Genomic DNA, 18,748 nt, shown 5'->3' with positions numbered 1-18,748 from the left:
TTTCAACATGTTCGAGCACCTGTTCATAATGCACAGCCTATGTCAGAGTGGTTACATGACAATAACATCCCTGTAATGGACTGGCCTGCACAGAGTTCTGACCTGAATCCTATAGAACACCTTTGGGATGTTTTGGAGCACAGACTTCATGCCAGGCCTCACTGACTGACATCGATACCTCTCTTCGGTGCAGCACTCCATGAAGAATGGGCTGCCATTCCCCAAGAAACCTTCCAGCACCTGACTGAACATATGCCTGCGAGAGTGCAAGCTGCCATCAGGGCTAAGGGTGGGCCAACACCCTATTGAATTCCAGCATTGCCGATGGAGGGTGCCATGAATTTGTAAGTCATTTTCAGCTAGGTATCCAGATACTTCTGATCACATGGTATAGGTAGGTGCAGTTCTAGTATGAATTCAGGAAGGTACTGAGAACATGGTTGCATATCCTTCCTAAAATGTCCACACCGGATATGAATGTGGAAGCCCTAAACATAAACAATGCCAAGTTCATTGTGAGAAGAGCACTGAATAAACACCGGCAACAATAGTCATAAACTCAAGGTCCAGAGTAGATATTGATATCCCAGAGTATTGGAGTCCTACAAAAACTATTCTACGTGACAGACCACCATTCCGTATGCTTGTAGACTAACCTGAAGGAGGCATTGAGTGATTGGCAACATGGGCACTGATGCTTAAGCAGTATGACATCACAACGGTATACAAAAATGGACACAAACACAAGGATGCTGCCTGCCTTTCAAGGAATCCCTTGGCAGAACACAGCGGACACAATTTCAACCATTGCTACATTAAATGACATTGCTGCTGAACAGAGGTGGAGTCTAACTTTGCGGATAGCTGTGGAGCCTTGGAGAATGATTGAGTAACCAAAGTAAAATTAAAATAAATTGATGGAACATTGTATCAGTGGAACTATGGTCTGACAGGGTGGAAATGGTTGCTCATCTACAGACAGCCAACCTGAACTTTTCCATGATGCTCAAACATCTATCACCTGTCATTTGCAAAGACTCTAGACAGACTCATATGCAGGTATCACTGGCCAGGTCTCTACCCATCTTGTAGACACTATGAGTCACAGTGAGGAGTGCCAGCAACAGAAGCATGTGCTGCAATTACCTCTGGGGCATCTGGTACTAATTTCACCAGCAGCAGTGCCATTCCACCAAATTGGTAATCACTGAATAATAGTCTACACTGGCTCCCTCACCTGCTACACAGTCATCAAAGCTGTGCCTGCTGAAGCTTGAAAATTGTGAGGTTCCTTGTAGAAGATGTCATTTTGAGGCATGGAGCACCCTGTGTGATGATGTGTGATCATGAAAGATTTCCAGTTGAGATAAGTATTGGAGGTAATTTCTCAGTGCTTCATCACCCAAAAAAAACTGCCTACTACCTCCATTTGTTTTTATATTCCTGTCATATAAAAATAACTGCTTGTCGCACTTACTTTCTGCTTCACAATTCCCATAGTAGTTTTTTAAAGCTGAGTGTACAAATCATATTTTCTCTGGGACCTTTTTTCTTTTTTGACTGGCTTCCACTATGAGTATTAAAATTCAGATATGGTAGCTGTTTGAGCCTCACATCAAATGTAGGGGATAATGTAACTAGATGGAGGTTTCCTTAAGCATTGTCTGCACCCACATTGTTAAAATTATAGAATCTGGCTTCATAGTAATAAAATACCAACTTTCAAAACAAGATATGTGTATTCAAAACTGGAGAATCTGTCACAGTTTGAGACTGTTGGTATGTCAAGAACATGGTGGTGGCTGTTTCGTGTACTGTGAAGGCAGAGTTCTATTTTAAAAACAGAATCACTGGGAAATGCTCTGCAGACCAATACTTGGCTCGAGTGCCACATTAATTAGACAACATAAAAATTATTCAGCTGCAGTTGGCTTCAATTTACTTATGTGAACCCGATGTCTCATGTGACTTTGCCATATCACTGCTGAGCGAATACTCGCGTGACATTAGGTGATGTTTTTACAGATGAATTCCTTGTATGTGCTCTGTTACTGAGTCCTTGAGACAAGAGGGATTAAGTAAGCATGAGGTTATTGTGAAAATTTCTTGACCTGAAAGTGAAAGACAGTTACTTCAGTCAAAAATCATATACATTTCAGTATAATCCTCTTTAAGACAATGTACATTATCTACCATTTTCACCCTAGATTCCATCCCTGAAGTGTGATTCTGGTAAATCTGCAAAATATCCATTCACAACGTTGATAACCTGTTGGACTCAAAATGTTCTCCAGTCATAGATTTCCTTGGTTGTGGCAACAGGTAGGTGAAATTCAGAGGATGTAAAATCTAGTTCCAGCAGTTAATCTTTCAAATCCTTCAGTTTTCATCCATTTACTAATCATGTTCCATCCATCTGCAGAGGCTTGGGTTGCATGACCTGTACAGTAAGAGGGTTGAGTTGAGTCAGTGAATTGTTGTCAGGATGATGACCACCGGTTGCTCAGAGAAACATCATTAGCAGTCACACAACACACTCATTGCAATGCTTTGTTGTGGCAATGCCCTCCTGAGCATGTGCTGAAGGCAGCAGGTGGGAAGGCTGTGATGTAGCAGGTGGTACGATGCCTGCTGTGATGCCAGTGGCTTAGCAGGAACACTGACATACGGGGTGTGTGTGTGTGTGTGTGTGTGTGTGTGTGTGTGTGTGTGTGTGTGTGTGTGTGTGTGTGGGCGTGGGCGCGCGCCATCTGGGCACAGCTTTGCAGCTCAGGGCAGGAGGCACCGGAAGGTGCAGAACCCAGCTGTGGTCCTTCTAGAGGAAGAAAGCCCTCAGCAGGAATGCCCGCCCTTGAAAGCAGTGGTTTATAGGTACATTCCTGGCTGCACTGCCCTAGTCTCAAACAGCTGTCAGAAGGCTAACAGCAACTGGAAGTAGGCCCACAGATGGCCAACCAGCTGAAAGGCACTAAGTACACAACACTGGACTTAGAGCCAGCAGTACCCCTGCGGTTACTGTAGAACTGTATCGCCAAATGGACTGGGTTAGGACCTTTCCTTGTAGACGGTGACTGCTAGACTGTTATCTCTTTGACTAAACATGAGGGTGCTTTATACTGGCTCTGTGCGTACATGTTTTACTATTGCATAGGTTCCGATCACGAAAGCAACAAGAACTCCATGGCTCTGATATGAAGTAAGTGGCCATCTAGACCATGATGTCTTTGCTTTTGTGCTGCATCAATGATATTTACACTCCTAGCTCCTCTGCTTGGCAACAACATGAGGTAACCAATCCAGTGCTTCCACAGCTATGTTTGCTGCACGAGCAATCAGCCGTGGTGTAACTTCTGCTCAGTCGACTGACTTTCCCTGTTACTCTGGTTTCTTGTGCCAACCAAGGAAGGTGTCATAATTTTACCCAGTGGTGTCTAAATTATTTGAGTTGCAACAGATCCCATCGCGGACAAGCATCAGGGATATGGAACAAGTCAAGGTATATATTAACTTGAGACAAAGACATCATAGAAACTTAACCTGTGTGATGTATAAACAATGAACTGTCACTAAACTACTTTATGCTGCTCATGCTTATGCCTCTAAATATCATTGAGTAAATTAGTAAAAATGATGTTACTTTCAAAAAACGCTGCTGCCTCTTCAGTTTTATTATATAAATATTGTAATCTAGTTGTATATTTTATATTTTAAAATTTTCAAAATCTGTTGTTCTTAATGAATTCTCGTATCATATTCTAAAATTGTTTTAAATTTTTTGATTTAAACTTAATCCATAAATTTTAATCTAATTGAGGTGTTCATAAACTTTACACTTTAGTATTGCTTTAAAAATTGTTGTTAATAAAATTCGGCAATAATTAAAGAATTTTCTTGTGGTTGCAAGGTTCCCCCCCCCCCCCCCCCCCCTCAATATTTTTGTACATGTTATTGAAAATCTGTTGGTATTCTATTGTTAACTGCAATCAGCAGCTTAATATTTGCTTCATTACAATGATATTTTTCAAGGAAAATATTTTTACGTTTATAAATACTGAGTTCTGGTTATAGTACACTACTACTTGTCATACAGCTTTATAACAAACACTGCTATTTGCCATGTAGCTAACAAAAATTTGAAATTCCTGAATCTAGATATTCAGTTAATTTGTAGGAGTCACTAATAAGGTATGTTTTAAATTTTCTTTTGAATTTTGGGATTCCCAGTGTCTTGCTTGTCATTGCCAAAGCATTTTTTGTGGGCTGGTGCATTGTTCTTGTCAGGATGTGGTTTGAAAATTATGGCACAACACACAAATACTAAACAACGTTATTCGTAACTCACTGTACATTTAACAACACAGACTTCAGAGCCACAGAACAACAGACTTAAAAACATTCATACAGCAACTTCTGTAGGCACCAAAGATATTACATGGTGGTAAAATTTGCATCTCAACATCCTCACTCAGTTTTTAGAGACAGGGATAAATTAAGAAATTAGTCTTAAGTTTATGGTTCAAGGGTTGAAGCCCAAGTCTTTAAACAAATTTCTCATGCTTCAGTGCAGGAAGAGCCTTAATCGGTACATCTGCCACCATACCTTCTGTTGGCTGGTATTCCAATTTCAGGAGATACTCTTGTAGAGCTCAATGTATGAAGTAATATTTTATGTGCTTCAGCTGTGAGTGAAATGTAGGTTATATGCAAACTTTCGACCTGACTATCATTGAACAAGGTGATGTATGACAGTTTCCCTAACCCTCTTTCTTCATGTGAATATTGAAAAGTGGATTGCTTCCTTTGCTGCCTTGGTGAGGCACATGTAACTCAGCTTCAGTTGATGAAAGAGCTGTCTGCTACAGTGAATACAGTGTGAGTGCTGATCTGGGTTGTATACATGGAAGAATCCTGGAGATGCTAGAAGGTATCAGATAGATTATATAATGGTAAGACAGAGATTTAGGAACCAGGTTTTAAATTGTGAGACATTTCCAGGGGCAGATGTGGACTCTGACCACAATCTATTGGTTATGAACTGTAGATTAAAACTGAAGAAACTGCAAAAAGGTGGGAATTTAAGGAGATGGGACCTGGATAAACTGACTAAACCAGAGGTTGTACAGAGTTTCAGGGAGAGCATAAGGGAACAATTGACAGGAATGGGGGAAAGATGAACAGTAGAAGAAGAATGGGTAGCTCTGAGGGATGAAGTAGTGAAGGCAGCAGAGGATAAAGTAGGTAAAAAGACAAGGGATAGTATAAATCCTTGGGAAACAGAAGAAATATTGAATTTAATTGATGAAAGGAGGAAATATAAAAATGCAGTAAATGAAGCAGGCAAAAAGGAATACAAATGTCTCAAAAATTAGATCGACAGGAAGTGCAAAATGGCTAAGCAGGGATGGCTAGAGGATAAATGTAAGGATATAGAGGCTTATCTCACTAGGGGTAAGATAGATACTGCCTACAGGAAAATTAATGAGACCTTTGGAGAAAAGAGAACCACTTGTATGAATATCAAGAGCTCAGATGGAAACCCAGTTCTAAGCAAAGAAGGGAAAGCAGAAAGGTGGAAGGAGTATATAGAGGGTCTATACAAGGGCGATGTACTTGAGGACAATATTATGGAAATGGAAGAGGATGTAGATGAAGATGAAACGGGAGATACAATACTGTGTGAATAGTTTGACAGAGCACTGAAAGATGTCAGTCGAAACAAGGCCCCGGGAGTAGACAACATTCCTTTAGAACTACTGACGGCCTTGGGAGAGCCAGTCCTGACAAAACTCTACCATCTGGTGAGCAAGATGTATGAGATAGGCGAAATACCCTCAGACTTCAAGAAGAATATAATAATTCCAATCCCAAAGAAAGCAGGTGTTGACAGATGTGAAAATTACCGAACTATCAGTTTAATAAGTCACAGCTGCAAAATACTAACGCGAATTCTTTACAGACGAATGGAAAAAGTGATAGAAGTCGACCTCGGGGAAGATCAGTTTGGATTCCATAGAAATGTTGGAACACGTGAGGCAATACTGACCTTACGACTTATCTTAGAAGAAAGATTAAGGAAAGGCAAACCGACGTTTCTAGCATTTGTAGACTTAGAGAAAGCTTTTGACAATGTTGACTGGAATATTCTCTTTCAAATTCTAAAGGTGGCAGGGGTAAAATACAGGGAGCGAAAGGCTATTTACAATTTGTACAGAAACCAAATGGCAGTTATAAAGAGTCTAGGGACATGAAAGGGAAGCAGTGGTTGGGAAGGGAATGAGACAGGGTTGTAGCCTCTCCCCGATGTTATTCCGTCTTTATATTGAGCAAGCAGTAAAGGAAACAAAAGAAAAATTCGGAATAGGTATTAAAATCCATGGAGAAGAAATAAAAACTTTGAGGGTCGCCGATGACATTGTAATTCTATCAGAGACAGCAAAGGACTTGGAAGAGCAGTTGAATGGAATGGACAGTGTCTTGAAAGGAGGATATAAGATGAACATCAACAAAAGCAAAACGAGGATAATGGAATGTAGTCGAATTAAGTCGGGTGATGCTGAGGGAATTACATTAGGAAATGAGACACTTAAAGTAGTAAAGGAGTTTTGCTATTTGGGGAGCAAAATAACTGATGATGGTCGAAATAGAGAAGATATAAAATGTAGACTGGCAATGGCAAGGAAAGCGTTTCTGAAGAAGAGAAATTTGTTAACATTGAGTACAGATTTAAGTGTCAGGAAGTCATTTCTGAAAGTATTTGTATGGAGTGTAGCCATGTATGGAAGTGAAACATGGACTGTAAATAGTTTGGACAAGAAGAGAATACAAGCTTTCGAAATGTGGTGCTACAGAAGAATGCTGAAGATTAGATGGGTAGATCACATAACTAATGATGAAGTATTGAATAGAATTGGGGAGAAGAGGAGTATGTGGCACAACTTGACAAAAAGAAGGGACCGTTTAGTAGGACATGTTCTGAGGCATCGAGGGATCACAAATTTAGCATTGGAGGGCAGTGTGGAGGGTAAAAATCATAGAGGTAGACCAAGAGATGAATACACTAAGCACATTCAGAAGGATGTGGGTTGCAGTAAGTACTGGGAGATGAAGAAGCTTGCACAGGATAGGGTAGCATGGAGAGCTGCATCAAACCAGTCTCAGGACTGAAAACCACAACCACAACAACAACAACAACAACAGCTGATCTGAACAAGGTGAAGTTGTATGCTGTGAATGAGTTCCTATCAGCATCAGAACTTCCCCAATCAGCATGTGTGAAACTGAATATACCTTCCTTATCCATGATTTTGGTCAGTTTCTTGTCTATGGTCCATTTGTAGAATCTAAGGATTTGCTTAGCCACTTAACAGTGAACAAAATTATGGCTTAGCTTATTGACTGCATAGCGTTTGTCGTCAAGTGCCGACAGTGAAGTACATCAGTGCTCCATCCAACTTTCTGAATGGGCCATGAGTGCCATCTTCCATGTTCACAGCTGTTGCATCCAACTTGCTCTCAGTCGCCAATGGAGTCCTTACTGGCTTACAGTCATCCATTCTGAATCGGTGTAAAACTTCTGTGATATAATCACTTTGATGTAATGTAATTATGTCAGCGGATCGATTTACTTTGATACCCAAATAGCATCTTATGGCGTCAAGATTGTTGATATCGACCCAGGCAGTTATCTTGTCATTGATATGTTTTGTCCTTTCTGTGTGAATACTTTTTCATTGTTGCACTTGTGTGATGGGCAATCACTGTCTGTGCACCACAAAATGTGAGTCGCAAAACTTTGGAGCAGGCTCATTCATAGAGAAATAGCAGTCAGCTTTGTCAGTATTATTTTGAGCTTGCACACTTAACTGCTTCTTGAAAAACAGTAATCTTCTTTGTGTCCCTTCATCTTAAAAAAGTTGGTTTGTCTTTTTTTAATTTTTGTTCCAAATTATCACTATCACTCACAGCACTTACGAACTTTTTCACGAAACATATGGTGTGTCAGCGGTTGGGTTGGGTCCTGGAGTCAAGTGGCTTACTCGCTCCATGTCAGGGCAGCTTCCGCGAGGGTTGCTTTACCACAGATAATCTTGTGCCCCTTGAGTCTGCCATCCAAACAGCCTTTTCAAGATGCCAACATCTGGTTGCCATCTTTTTTGACTTGCATAAAGCATACAACACGACCTGGTGACATCATATGCTTGCCACATTGTATGAGTGGGGTCTCCGGGATTTGTTGGAATGGTGTTCCCTCTCGTTGTGGATGGTCCTTGTGTGTTGCCTGGTCATAAGTCCTGGTTGCCAGCATACAGGCATGCTGGCGGTGTCGGTGGATGTTCCTGTGGTACTAGATGTTCTTCCCATCCTGCGCTATGTTGTTCAGCGCGGACTCCAGCTCAGGTGTGAGCTTCCTCGCGCCATCTCCAACTTCTTTCTTCAGCCGCGCGACCACGTCCTCCAAGATGCAGCCTCAGTCCCGCGGCGTGAAGATCGGGTTGGAGTTTATGGTGTGGAGGTCCTTCTTCATGACGAATTCGAGCATAATTGCCCGATATCCGCCATGAAGCTCGAACGGCCGGTGTGGAAGCGGTGGCTTCTGTTTCCCTTCCGCTTCCGCGAAAAGGTACGTTTTTCTTCAGACATCGTACCACCCATCTCGCACCATGGTCGCGATCTTCTTCAAGACCGTTGGGAGTTTGGTGACGTCCGGGAAGGGGATGGTTGTGGAGTACATCCCTCCCGCCTCTTGTATGTCCTGCTGCTGCTGCTGCTGCTGCTGCTTCACCACTTCCGGCGGCGGCGAGACGGACTGCACCACGTCCATGGGCGTCTCCCCGGTCTCCTGTATTGCTACAGGTACCGGGGCGACGTCCGTTTGCGTGGACACATCCGTTTGCGTGGACACATCCACCCTAACTTGTTGTACCACCGTGGGGGTGGCAACAGGGGCAGGTGTCTTCTTTTGCATCGTCCAGATTTCTTCCCGCAACTCTTGCAGCTGCCGGTGGAGACCGACGATCTTCTTCTACATGGCCGCTCTCTCTGCCGCCATCGCGGCTTTGAGGGCGGCCACGGCGTCGTCGGTAGTGGCGCTGGACGGGATTGCGGCCGCGCCGTTTTCCCCCTTGGGCGGGGGTGGTGGGACGGCTGCCTCTTCTTCATGTACTGCTTTATTGGTGGTTGTTGGTGTCCGCTGCTTCAGGTATGCGCAGCTGCGCGCATTTGCGGTGTGCGCGCCACCACAGTTAACGCACGTTGGCGCGACGTGTGGTGGCTTGTCGCAGTCGCGTGGATCATGTGCCTTTGCACATTTCAGACACGCGATTGCGTCCCTGCACGTCCTGGCAACGTGTCCCATCTTCTGGCAGCGGTAGCACTGCCTCTTGTGCTGTGGTCGGCTGCGCTTCTTCTTCTTGTTGCTGCCGTGGCCGTCTCCTGCCAGCGTGAGCAGAAGCTTTGCCACAGCAGCAAGTTTGCCTCCCTTTCTGCGTCCGGACATGGCGTTGGGCTAGTGGCGTTGGCGTGCGCGAGCGACGGTAACGATGGAAGCCGCAGCGAGTCGAGCAACGGAGTGCGTGCGCGAGCAATGACAGAATATCCTTCAGAAATGCTGACAAGAAGAAGTCAGGCCATTCCTGTGTTCTGGCGGGTGTGCCAATGACGGTGATCTCAATAACAATATTGTATAGCAAAGATACGTTGCCAACTCTACCACTGGAGAAGCTCCAAAATTATGAATTGCCTCTGGTCAATACACTTTCAAGGTTTCGGTCCGATTAAGACAGTAAGACACAAAGAATTGTTGCAGTTATTAATTTATGACATTTTGTTTGGAGTCAGTGCATCGATGTATTACAGGTAATTATGCTCTAGCCGCTAAACCTAATTACAGAAATGTGAATAAGACTCATTGACATATAATGAGGATATTCCATCCCTTGTCACCCACAACTTTGAGACAAAGCTATAATTACTTCCAAGGTCACTCACAGAATACATCATCTGGTATCCTACCTGGTAGTATAACTGAAATCTGGCAATAATGCAGAATGTTTGGCAACTCTGTGACCAATGAATTACTTCCTTGATGGCACAGAACTATCCTGCTAAATTCACTTGATATCATTTTGTCATTTCATTTGAGTAACGCGAGTGATTTTCTTTTGAGATGTGATATAAGGCTGTCAGTTAATGCTTTTTAGTCCATGAAAGTCATTCTGCACAGAAAATACAACTACTCTCATCTCTTATGCTGTGATTTGTCTGTCATAGCAGCTACTGGACCAATAAGTAAGATATAGCTGCCACACCTCTTTGCTAGCTCCAAGGTAATGTACTTGTGCACCAGGTGCAAGCTGCCTTCGTTTGCCTGAAAGCCAAATTTTTAATTCTTTTGTAGCAGAGCAATAACTAGGCAGATAGAAACTCAATAAGGGAGTCATAAGACAATGCTTGAGCAAAATTCGTCTTGCTACTTTCAGTACACCTTAGAGTCAGAGCGAAAACCTTATGGTACTACAAAATTCATAATGCCACTTTTGTTTTCTGCCCACATATTTTTCGTTATTATGAATACATAATTTTATCTATGAACTGCCACATTTTCGTAATACTTGAGTATGATACAGAATATGAAGTAAATACAGACCTTTTCCAGGTCAAAAGTCAGTAATCCTACTACTTCATGCTAAAATAGCCACAATCATCTTACAGACATGTAATGCTTTATTAAGATAGACAGTCATCGTGATGTTTCTGTAGTAAGTTGAATGTAATTTGTATTAGTACAGTGAATATTTTAATTGCATTTTCCATTAGTTTATGGAACACAACAATAATGACCAAAGAGATATTAATCAACAACAGTGTATTCTTTCACAATATATAAAACAATCTGACAATGCTAAAGTAGTTTGCAAATTCTATGCCTGTAGAACCTACTGGTTCTAACGATGTCATTAAGGCAGTGTAGTTTGAAGAACATTTTTGTGTAGAAATGAACTGCCTTGACGGTTGATCGATGAAGAGTGGGAAATGTAAAATTTTAAGAGTATACGATCAGAGGAACAAGTGCCTGAGAGATGACTTCCCTATCAATCTCCTGGATAGTTTTGTTTCTCAAATCAACAGAGTGCATTATCATGCAGTATTACATGTGATGTAGTTTTGTCGGTCAGTTTTCTTGCACTGCTACTGAAAGGTGTCTGTTGTCGGCAAGAAATTCTAGCTGTGGTGGACACACACTTAGGGAAGAATTCGTAGTGCAAAACACACTTTTGGAGCTCTGGGATGGAAAATATTATGTTCATACTTCCCTTTGCTTAAGTTTACATCTTTTGGTAGGGTTCAACCTTTCATTTCTTTTTAGGAAGTTAACGATAAAAGCATCATTACTCGTCGCCAGTAACAGTATTGCTTAGGAATGCTCAGTGAGTGACCTGATGACGTTCAAGCAAAACTGCAATAACAGTCACTCCATTGACTTTTGTTGTTTAGAATTAGAGCATGCAGTATTCCTAAACCAGACTCCTGAACCTTGCCTGTTGAAAGTAAATGTCGCTTGATGGTTAAATGGTAATCCATCACTTACATCAGTAGTCAGGATTCCCTAATGTGGAAAGACATTCGTGCCAGAACGATCTTTGTTGAATCAAGAATCTTTTTTTGGTGTATGTTTCCCAAAAGCACTCACTCCACACACAGTACAAATCTTTCAAGCTGCCTTCTCTGCATTCACCCCTCTATTATAACAGAAGTAAATACTGTGTTGCAGATGTTACACCTTTTTCCACTTGCAACCCAATTTTACAATTCTTAACTGTAGTTCATAAGTTTCAAGTATGCAAAGTCCATTACTTAACTGCAAGATGATAACTAGAACTTCAAATTCGCAAATGACAGTTGATGCATACACTGGCAGCATCATGCCGCATTCACCTGGATGGCGCCCGATTTCAGGCGGTGGGTGGTGTCTGGCTGGTGTCCGGTAGGCACTGCAGCGTAAGGAAACGTTCAAGCGTAAGTTGTTCTGATCGTGACGCAGCCACAAGCTGTCCTGTGGAATTTTTTCTGGAAGTATTTGTTATTTACTAGTGTGTACGATGTGAAGCGAATTATCTTCAATGTTCAATCAGACTCATAACTTCAGACAATGGCCGAAATGTGGTAAAAAGATACAGTCGGACACAAACATGCGACCATAAGTTTAGAATGCACGATGATTACCACTAGACCACAGGCTCACACTACACATCTTGGAAGTAGACAACACTTCCTCCTGACACTTCCGCATCTTACAGTGTTGCCAGATTGTGCAGTTGGCTGGACTTAGTGTTGTCAGGGGCGGTCAGTTTTATTGGCCACCTTAAGTGAACAACTCAGACTGACTTGGTCTCTGTGGCGGCCAGTCAGCATTCAGTTTTTGTGTCTAAGACTGTACATATCACTATCCTGTGACTTTTGTCACCTCAGTGTATAATTGTTAAGGACAGAGTTTGAATTAAGTCCATTTAATGGTTAAAACAGGTCTTTGCACATTAGTGTGTTTTTAAGTGGGCTGCATGTTGATACATGGGCAAATCTTGTTTAGTTCAATTTTTAGTGTAACTGTAGTGTTTGGACTGTACAGACCACAAGTTCTGTTTTAGTAATTGTTAATGTGAGGTAATTCATGGCATTAAATTGTATTATTTGTTACAATTTATTTCCTTCTTTTTCAGGAAAGCTGTGGATATGGCCACCAGAGAAACCAGTGACTTTGAACAGTTGACGGTGTATGTTGCCCAGGATTGTGCAGGTAAATTTAGTGTATAATTTTTTAAACTGGCCTAAAAACTATCTTATGCTTGTGCAAAAGCAAGAAAATCATAAATATATATTAATTGAATGCTGAATAGTTTCTTTAGTCCTTCACATAGTATCAAGTGTAAATAACATAATTTCATTAGAGATACGTTTTGTACAAGTTTGCAGTATTTTATTTATATTTGTGCAAATGCTGCTGTTTGGAACCATTGCTTCTCCGACTTCACTGAATGTAAATTAGTTATGAGTTTTGTCTTTAGGGTACAAGTGTAGTCCTTAAAGGTTTCTGCTAAATGTGTTAAACACTAGTAAACTGTGGATTTTTGGACAGGAAGTGTGCAATCAAAACCAATTTGAAGACCTCAGTTTAAATTTCCCATGATTCCACTAAAGCATTCAGTATAAATGCCAGAATGATTTTCTTCACAAGAGCATATTTAGTATCTCTCCTAACCTTTGGCAATCTGTAGCAGTTTTCCACCTAGAATGACATTCTTGCCTATGTAAAATGAAAGCCTAATATTTATAATGATCTTATGACTAATGTGGATATTTTCATAGATTACTTATAGTTGAACTGGAAGTCTTTCAGGAAGATTGCAGAAGAAAGTTTCAGTGGTGGAAGGAATGGATGGAATACAGACAGTGGAAAGATTCAAAGTGGCAACTCACCCTATAGTTCAGTGTTGAGTTGTTGAATGGTGGATATGTATGTAAACAAAATTAAAAATTTGTGAGCTTACATCAAGCATACTTCTTTAGAATTAAAACACACACATGGCTACTGTGTCCCAGGCTGAAGTTCAGAGGGATGAGGGGTTGTAAGTGGTGGAATGGCTGAGAGGGTGAGGCAGCGAAAGAAAGTGATAGGAATGCATCACCAGTGAACCTGCTGTCGTGCACACAAGAATGGATGTGTATGACACATGATGACTGGAGAAGTGGGTTGGGAAAAGGGAGAGAGAAAGGTGAAACAAAGAAACATGAAACCAAGGAGAGAATAGTGTGATTATAGATTAATTCTGTGAAGGGGGAGGCACAGGAAAATAAACAGTGGTGGGTGTGGGACATGGGCTAGTAGAGGTTGAGACCTTGAGGCTTGTGGGATCAAAGGATATTTGTAAGAATGAGTTTCATCTGTGTAGAATCTAGATGGCAAAGGGTGTGGGCCAGCCATTGAAATTAAACATGTTGTGCTCAGCAGCTTGTCCTGCCATGGGATGGTTAACTTTGTCCTTACCAACAGTTTGACAGTGGTCATTTTTGGATAGTATATTTCCACAAAGGTCTCACTAAGCAAATCATTCGTTCCACCACTGAAACTTTCTTCTGCAATCTTCCTGAAATACTTCCAGTTCAACTATAAGTAATTTATGATGGACAGCTGGTTGGTACTCCAGCCCACATAAACATATGTTCAGTATTAAAGCATAGTTAGTATCTGGCATTGATCCCTTTAACAGGTTGTCCTGCCCTGTGGTAGGGTAAGCACATCTTACAGGCATATCCTAGCCACATCAAATATTTATCACCTGGATTTCAAGCTACAAACTGGTTGTCAGGGACATTACAGTTCATGCATGTGGCTTAAAATATACACAGAAGAAATTTGACAACACTGGAAGAAAAAAAAATTAAGAAATATGGAGATTCATCAAAACACATGGTAACTGGTGGAGTATATGACACTTTTGTATTCGAAAAAGTGATGAGAACAGTTGCAGCTACTGATAAAAATAAATACTTAGAAGTGGAAATAACAAATGATAGGAAACAAGGTAAATTAATTAGATCAAGAACTATTTATTAAAAGGAATTTTGTGGGATAAACAGGGAAGGTCTGTATTACTAAGAGACTATCCTGGAACCCACTACCAGTGGCAGGCTGTCTATCGAACAGCTTCTAGGGACAACAAAAATTTTATTTTTAATACTTCATTTAATTATTGACAGGATTTAAAAATTTAAAATGCTGTCATCATGAAATTAAGAGGTATGATCTTATATTAAAAGTTTGGTACAATAAAACAAGTATTACAGTTACAAACTGTGTTTATTTTGAGGCAACATAACTGACGCACACATATACTTGGCCTTTATTCGTCTAGTATTTGAGAATGAGAGCAGTTAGCTTCTTCCGACAAGCTTTACAAATAATTTCAAACCTGTATGAAACTTTATGTTGGTGAGGCCCTCCAAAAAATGATGAAAGGAAAAAAAGTTTATTGCGTATGACGTTTTAACTGTTCATGCAGTCAAACTTCACCATCAGCCATGAAATTTTAATTTATTACTACATCACAGACTCTATTTACAATGCAGTTTGCAGGCAGTACTCACATATACTATTCAATATATCTGCAAAATTATATCATTGTATGAGACATAGTTCGGGAGATGTGACATCATAAACACTAAGATGTGTGAAAAACTTCACTTTTTCTTAAAATGGAGTGCAAATTACACAGAATATGTTCAGCCAGTGTTTCATAATGAGAGCATTTAATGATGTCTGACAAAATTTAAGTATAGTTTCAAATATTTTCTAAACTTTTCTCACTTACATGTTTAACATCAAATATTTAACACGTTAATTCATTTCTAAAGTAATCAGATGTTTGAAGCTGTTTAATACATGGAAGTTCAGGTTTTACTGGATCATATTAGAGCAAGAATTTTTATAACAATAAGCAATATCGCTTATGGCTCAGAAATTTTGACAAAGAAATGGTAACTAAATTCAAAATTACGAACCTGTAGAGATGTATTTCTGAAGGTGTTCAGTAGTGATAACAAGAAAATAAAAATAAAAGAATCTAAGTAATCAGTCCAAATCAGTGTTCAAAATTCAGTGATTAATTTTATTCAACAGAAACACAGTTGTGTGAGCTCATCAAAAGAGTGCAAGAAATAGACTTCCAAAGACTGTAATGTATGTGGTGCCAAATGGAAGAAGAAAACAGGTACAACTGCATAATATTTGGATTTGGTAGACTCATTTGTTAATAAGAAATAAGACTGTTCCTGAAGAGTTAGGGAGGAGCAGAGAAGAATGGAGAAAAAGAATTGGGCACTCTCTGTGTGATCATAGAAATTTGTAAAACATGTAAACATTGTTAAACCAGAACTAATAATAAATATTTTTAAAAGAGAAACAGAGAAATTAACCATAGAAAAGATAGTGCTTTGCTAAGAATTGGAGCATTATTATGGCATGTGTAGCAGATGTTTTGGACAGTTAATTTGTGAACATAGATGAGAAAATTGATACATACAGTTCAGAATGCAATAGAAAGCAACACGTCGAATTAGCACTAAATTGAAAATCTGTTGAAATTATACAATAGACTGTCCAGGTTGGAATATCAGTAATATTATGAAAATGATAGATTGCTACTCACCATACAGATGACACACTGAGTAGCAGTAGGTATGACAAACACTGTTACACATTTGAGCTTTTGGCTAAAGCTTTCTTCAGAAATGGAAACACACTCTCTCTCTCTCTCTCTCTCTCTCTCTCTCTCTCTCTCTCTCTTTCTTTCCCTCCCCTCCCCTACACACACACACACACACACACACACACACACACACACACACGACCGCTATCTTCTGCCAGAATGCACTGTGTTCCGTCGAATGGGAGAAGTAGTCCGGAGTGGGGTGGGGAAGGGGGAGGGATAGCAAGAGAGAAGAAGTCGGCACTGTCTGGTGGACCACACAGGGATTAGGTGATGAAAGGAGAAGGCTGCCAGGCATATAGTTGTGAGGCTGTGGGTAAGGGTGGGAGGGGAGCAGGGAGTGGTAAAGGAGGAGACCAGAGAATGGGAAAAGACCAGTGTGTGCATTGGCAGTGTGTGGCACAGAGTGGTGGGGAGGGAGGGGGTGAGGAGATGTGAGTTGGAGTAGGTGATAGGATGGAGGGTGTGGAAACTGATGGGTGGAGGGTGTCGGAGCAGTAAGTTGCTGTAGGCTGTGGCCGAGATGATTTTGGGAGTGGAGAATGTGTGGTAAGGATAACTCCCATATGTGCAGTTCAAAAAAAGCTGGTGGTGGAGAGGAGGTCCAGATAGCCTGTGTTGTGAAGAAGCCATTGAAATCAAGCTTATTATGTTGACTGCATGGTGTGCCACAGAGTGGTCCACTTTGCTGTTGGCCACAGTTTGGTGGTGGCCCTTCATCCTGGTGGACAGCTACTTGGTAGTCATACCAATATAAAAAGCCATGCACTGATTGCAGCAGAGCTGGTACGCCATTACGGCTTTCACTGGTGGTCCAGCATCTTTTGGGATAGGATAAGCCTGTGACAGGACTGGAATAGGAGGAAGTGCTGGCTGGGTGGATTGGGCAGGTCTTGCACCTGGCTCCATCTCAAACAGAATGACCAAGAGAGTCATAAATGTTTGCGTTGGTTGATCATTTCTTTCTGCAGGTGGCATAATCATCATGATGGCCTGTCAAATGAGTTTTTGGTATATTGTCAATTATGAGAACAGTTAGTTACCAAAAATGAGTGTATGGCCTGCTGTGTCATACTTGACGTTGCACTTAGAGGTGAGGCATATGTGTAATTGCTGGATTCCAGGGTGAACAATATCTATGCAAGTGTGTTGTGGCAATTCTTAATTTCAGTGGAGCCTAGTGTACTGATAAATTAATTTTTGTTTGTGCATAATGTGATGAACTGGTTACAAATACTGTGTCAAAAATAACATTATTTAGAAGAGTGAAGAAACCTTATAAGTCATTAAATTTTATTTTGTCATATTTAATTTACTTCCTAGAAACACATGAAAAATTACTGTATCATCTTAGTAATGGATATTACGGCCTAATAGCAAGAAACGTTGTAAAATATACCCTCTCAGTCCTAAAAGTTTTGAGAATCAATTAATAAAAAAAAATAAAGAAACATTACGATAGTGCTTTTAATGCTTCCCCAGCTGTGCACAATGCACGGAACTTTCAGACAATGATGTGAAACTGTCATAAAAGTTCTACTTTGGTATGTTTTTAAACTCGTGGGCTTGAATGTCGGTTATGGCGTTAAAGTGTTGCCCTTCATGTGACTGTGCATTTTGTCATTTTGTGGTAGGTTCACATGGATAATATCAAGTCTCATCACCCATGATGATGATTTCCAGAAAAGAACTATCTGCAGTCTGCATTTCAGCCATGTTGTGGCAGCTGTCCATGCATTGTTTTTGTTCAGGAGTCAAGTTGTGTGGAACAAATTTTACACACTTTTCTTTTCTTCGAAATATTCTGGCAAATGCCTTGAACACTTGACTTGGGGATGTTACTCAGTTGCAATTTGTGACACTACGTTGGCACAGTATGGCCACACATCCACTACTTAGCACTGCGTGCTCACAACAGTCCGATCAAATGCACATCTGTTGTTTGCAGTTGTTAGTTCAAGCTGCCACCATAGGTACTGCACTAGTGGTGTTTGTACAACAGGAATAAAGTCGGTCTCGGAACTTTTTGGCCACATTGAGTAGCTCACTGACAAAGACTGTTTTATCAGAAAATCTTTCTGTGAATAAAAAAAAAACTGCACAGTGATTTCTCTCATTATACTATATTAACCTCAAGGGATGTTAACTTTGCCAGAAAATAAAATAAAATTGCATTATAAATACAGAGAACTCTGCAAATTAATCTTAAGTGCTTACTCACCACTACTGTTGTGTTCAGTCAGATGCAACTTCTATCCATTTCTTCCTCTCCTGAGGCAATTAACATGTTCCCTTTCTCTTCTCAGGAAAGGAAATAGAGATCGAAGTACTGGTTTTTTTTGACTTCTTAAACTTGATTTCACCATTCTAAAGCTGCTTGAACATCAGCTGATGGGGAATCTTGGCTTTAGTTTGGAGTGCAGTTGTGCCTTAAAATGAATATAACTGCCCTGCACAAAAATGTACCTTCTGGGTGCTTGACTTTT

General features: G+C 40.7%; 1 protein-coding gene across 2 annotated transcripts in view; it reads left to right on the top strand.

The window, feature by feature from the left end:
- The window catches only part of LOC124721599 (cysteine protease ATG4C), a 77,414-nt gene that overhangs the window by 39,763 nt on the left and 18,903 nt on the right, over positions 1 to 18,748 (top strand). For both annotated transcript variants that reach the window (XM_047246652.1, XM_047246651.1), the window contains one exon: positions 12,717 to 12,793. In XM_047246652.1, coding sequence (XP_047102608.1) covers positions 12,717 to 12,793 — 77 coding nt within the window. The remainder of the gene's footprint in view (positions 1 to 12,716; positions 12,794 to 18,748) is intronic.

Source organism: Schistocerca piceifrons, chromosome X, assembly GCF_021461385.2.
Source record: "Schistocerca piceifrons isolate TAMUIC-IGC-003096 chromosome X, iqSchPice1.1, whole genome shotgun sequence".
Classification (NCBI taxonomy): Eukaryota; Metazoa; Arthropoda; class Insecta; order Orthoptera; family Acrididae; genus Schistocerca; species Schistocerca piceifrons.
Note: the sequence above shows the minus strand (reverse complement) of the source record. Positions and strands in the feature narration are given on the sequence as shown.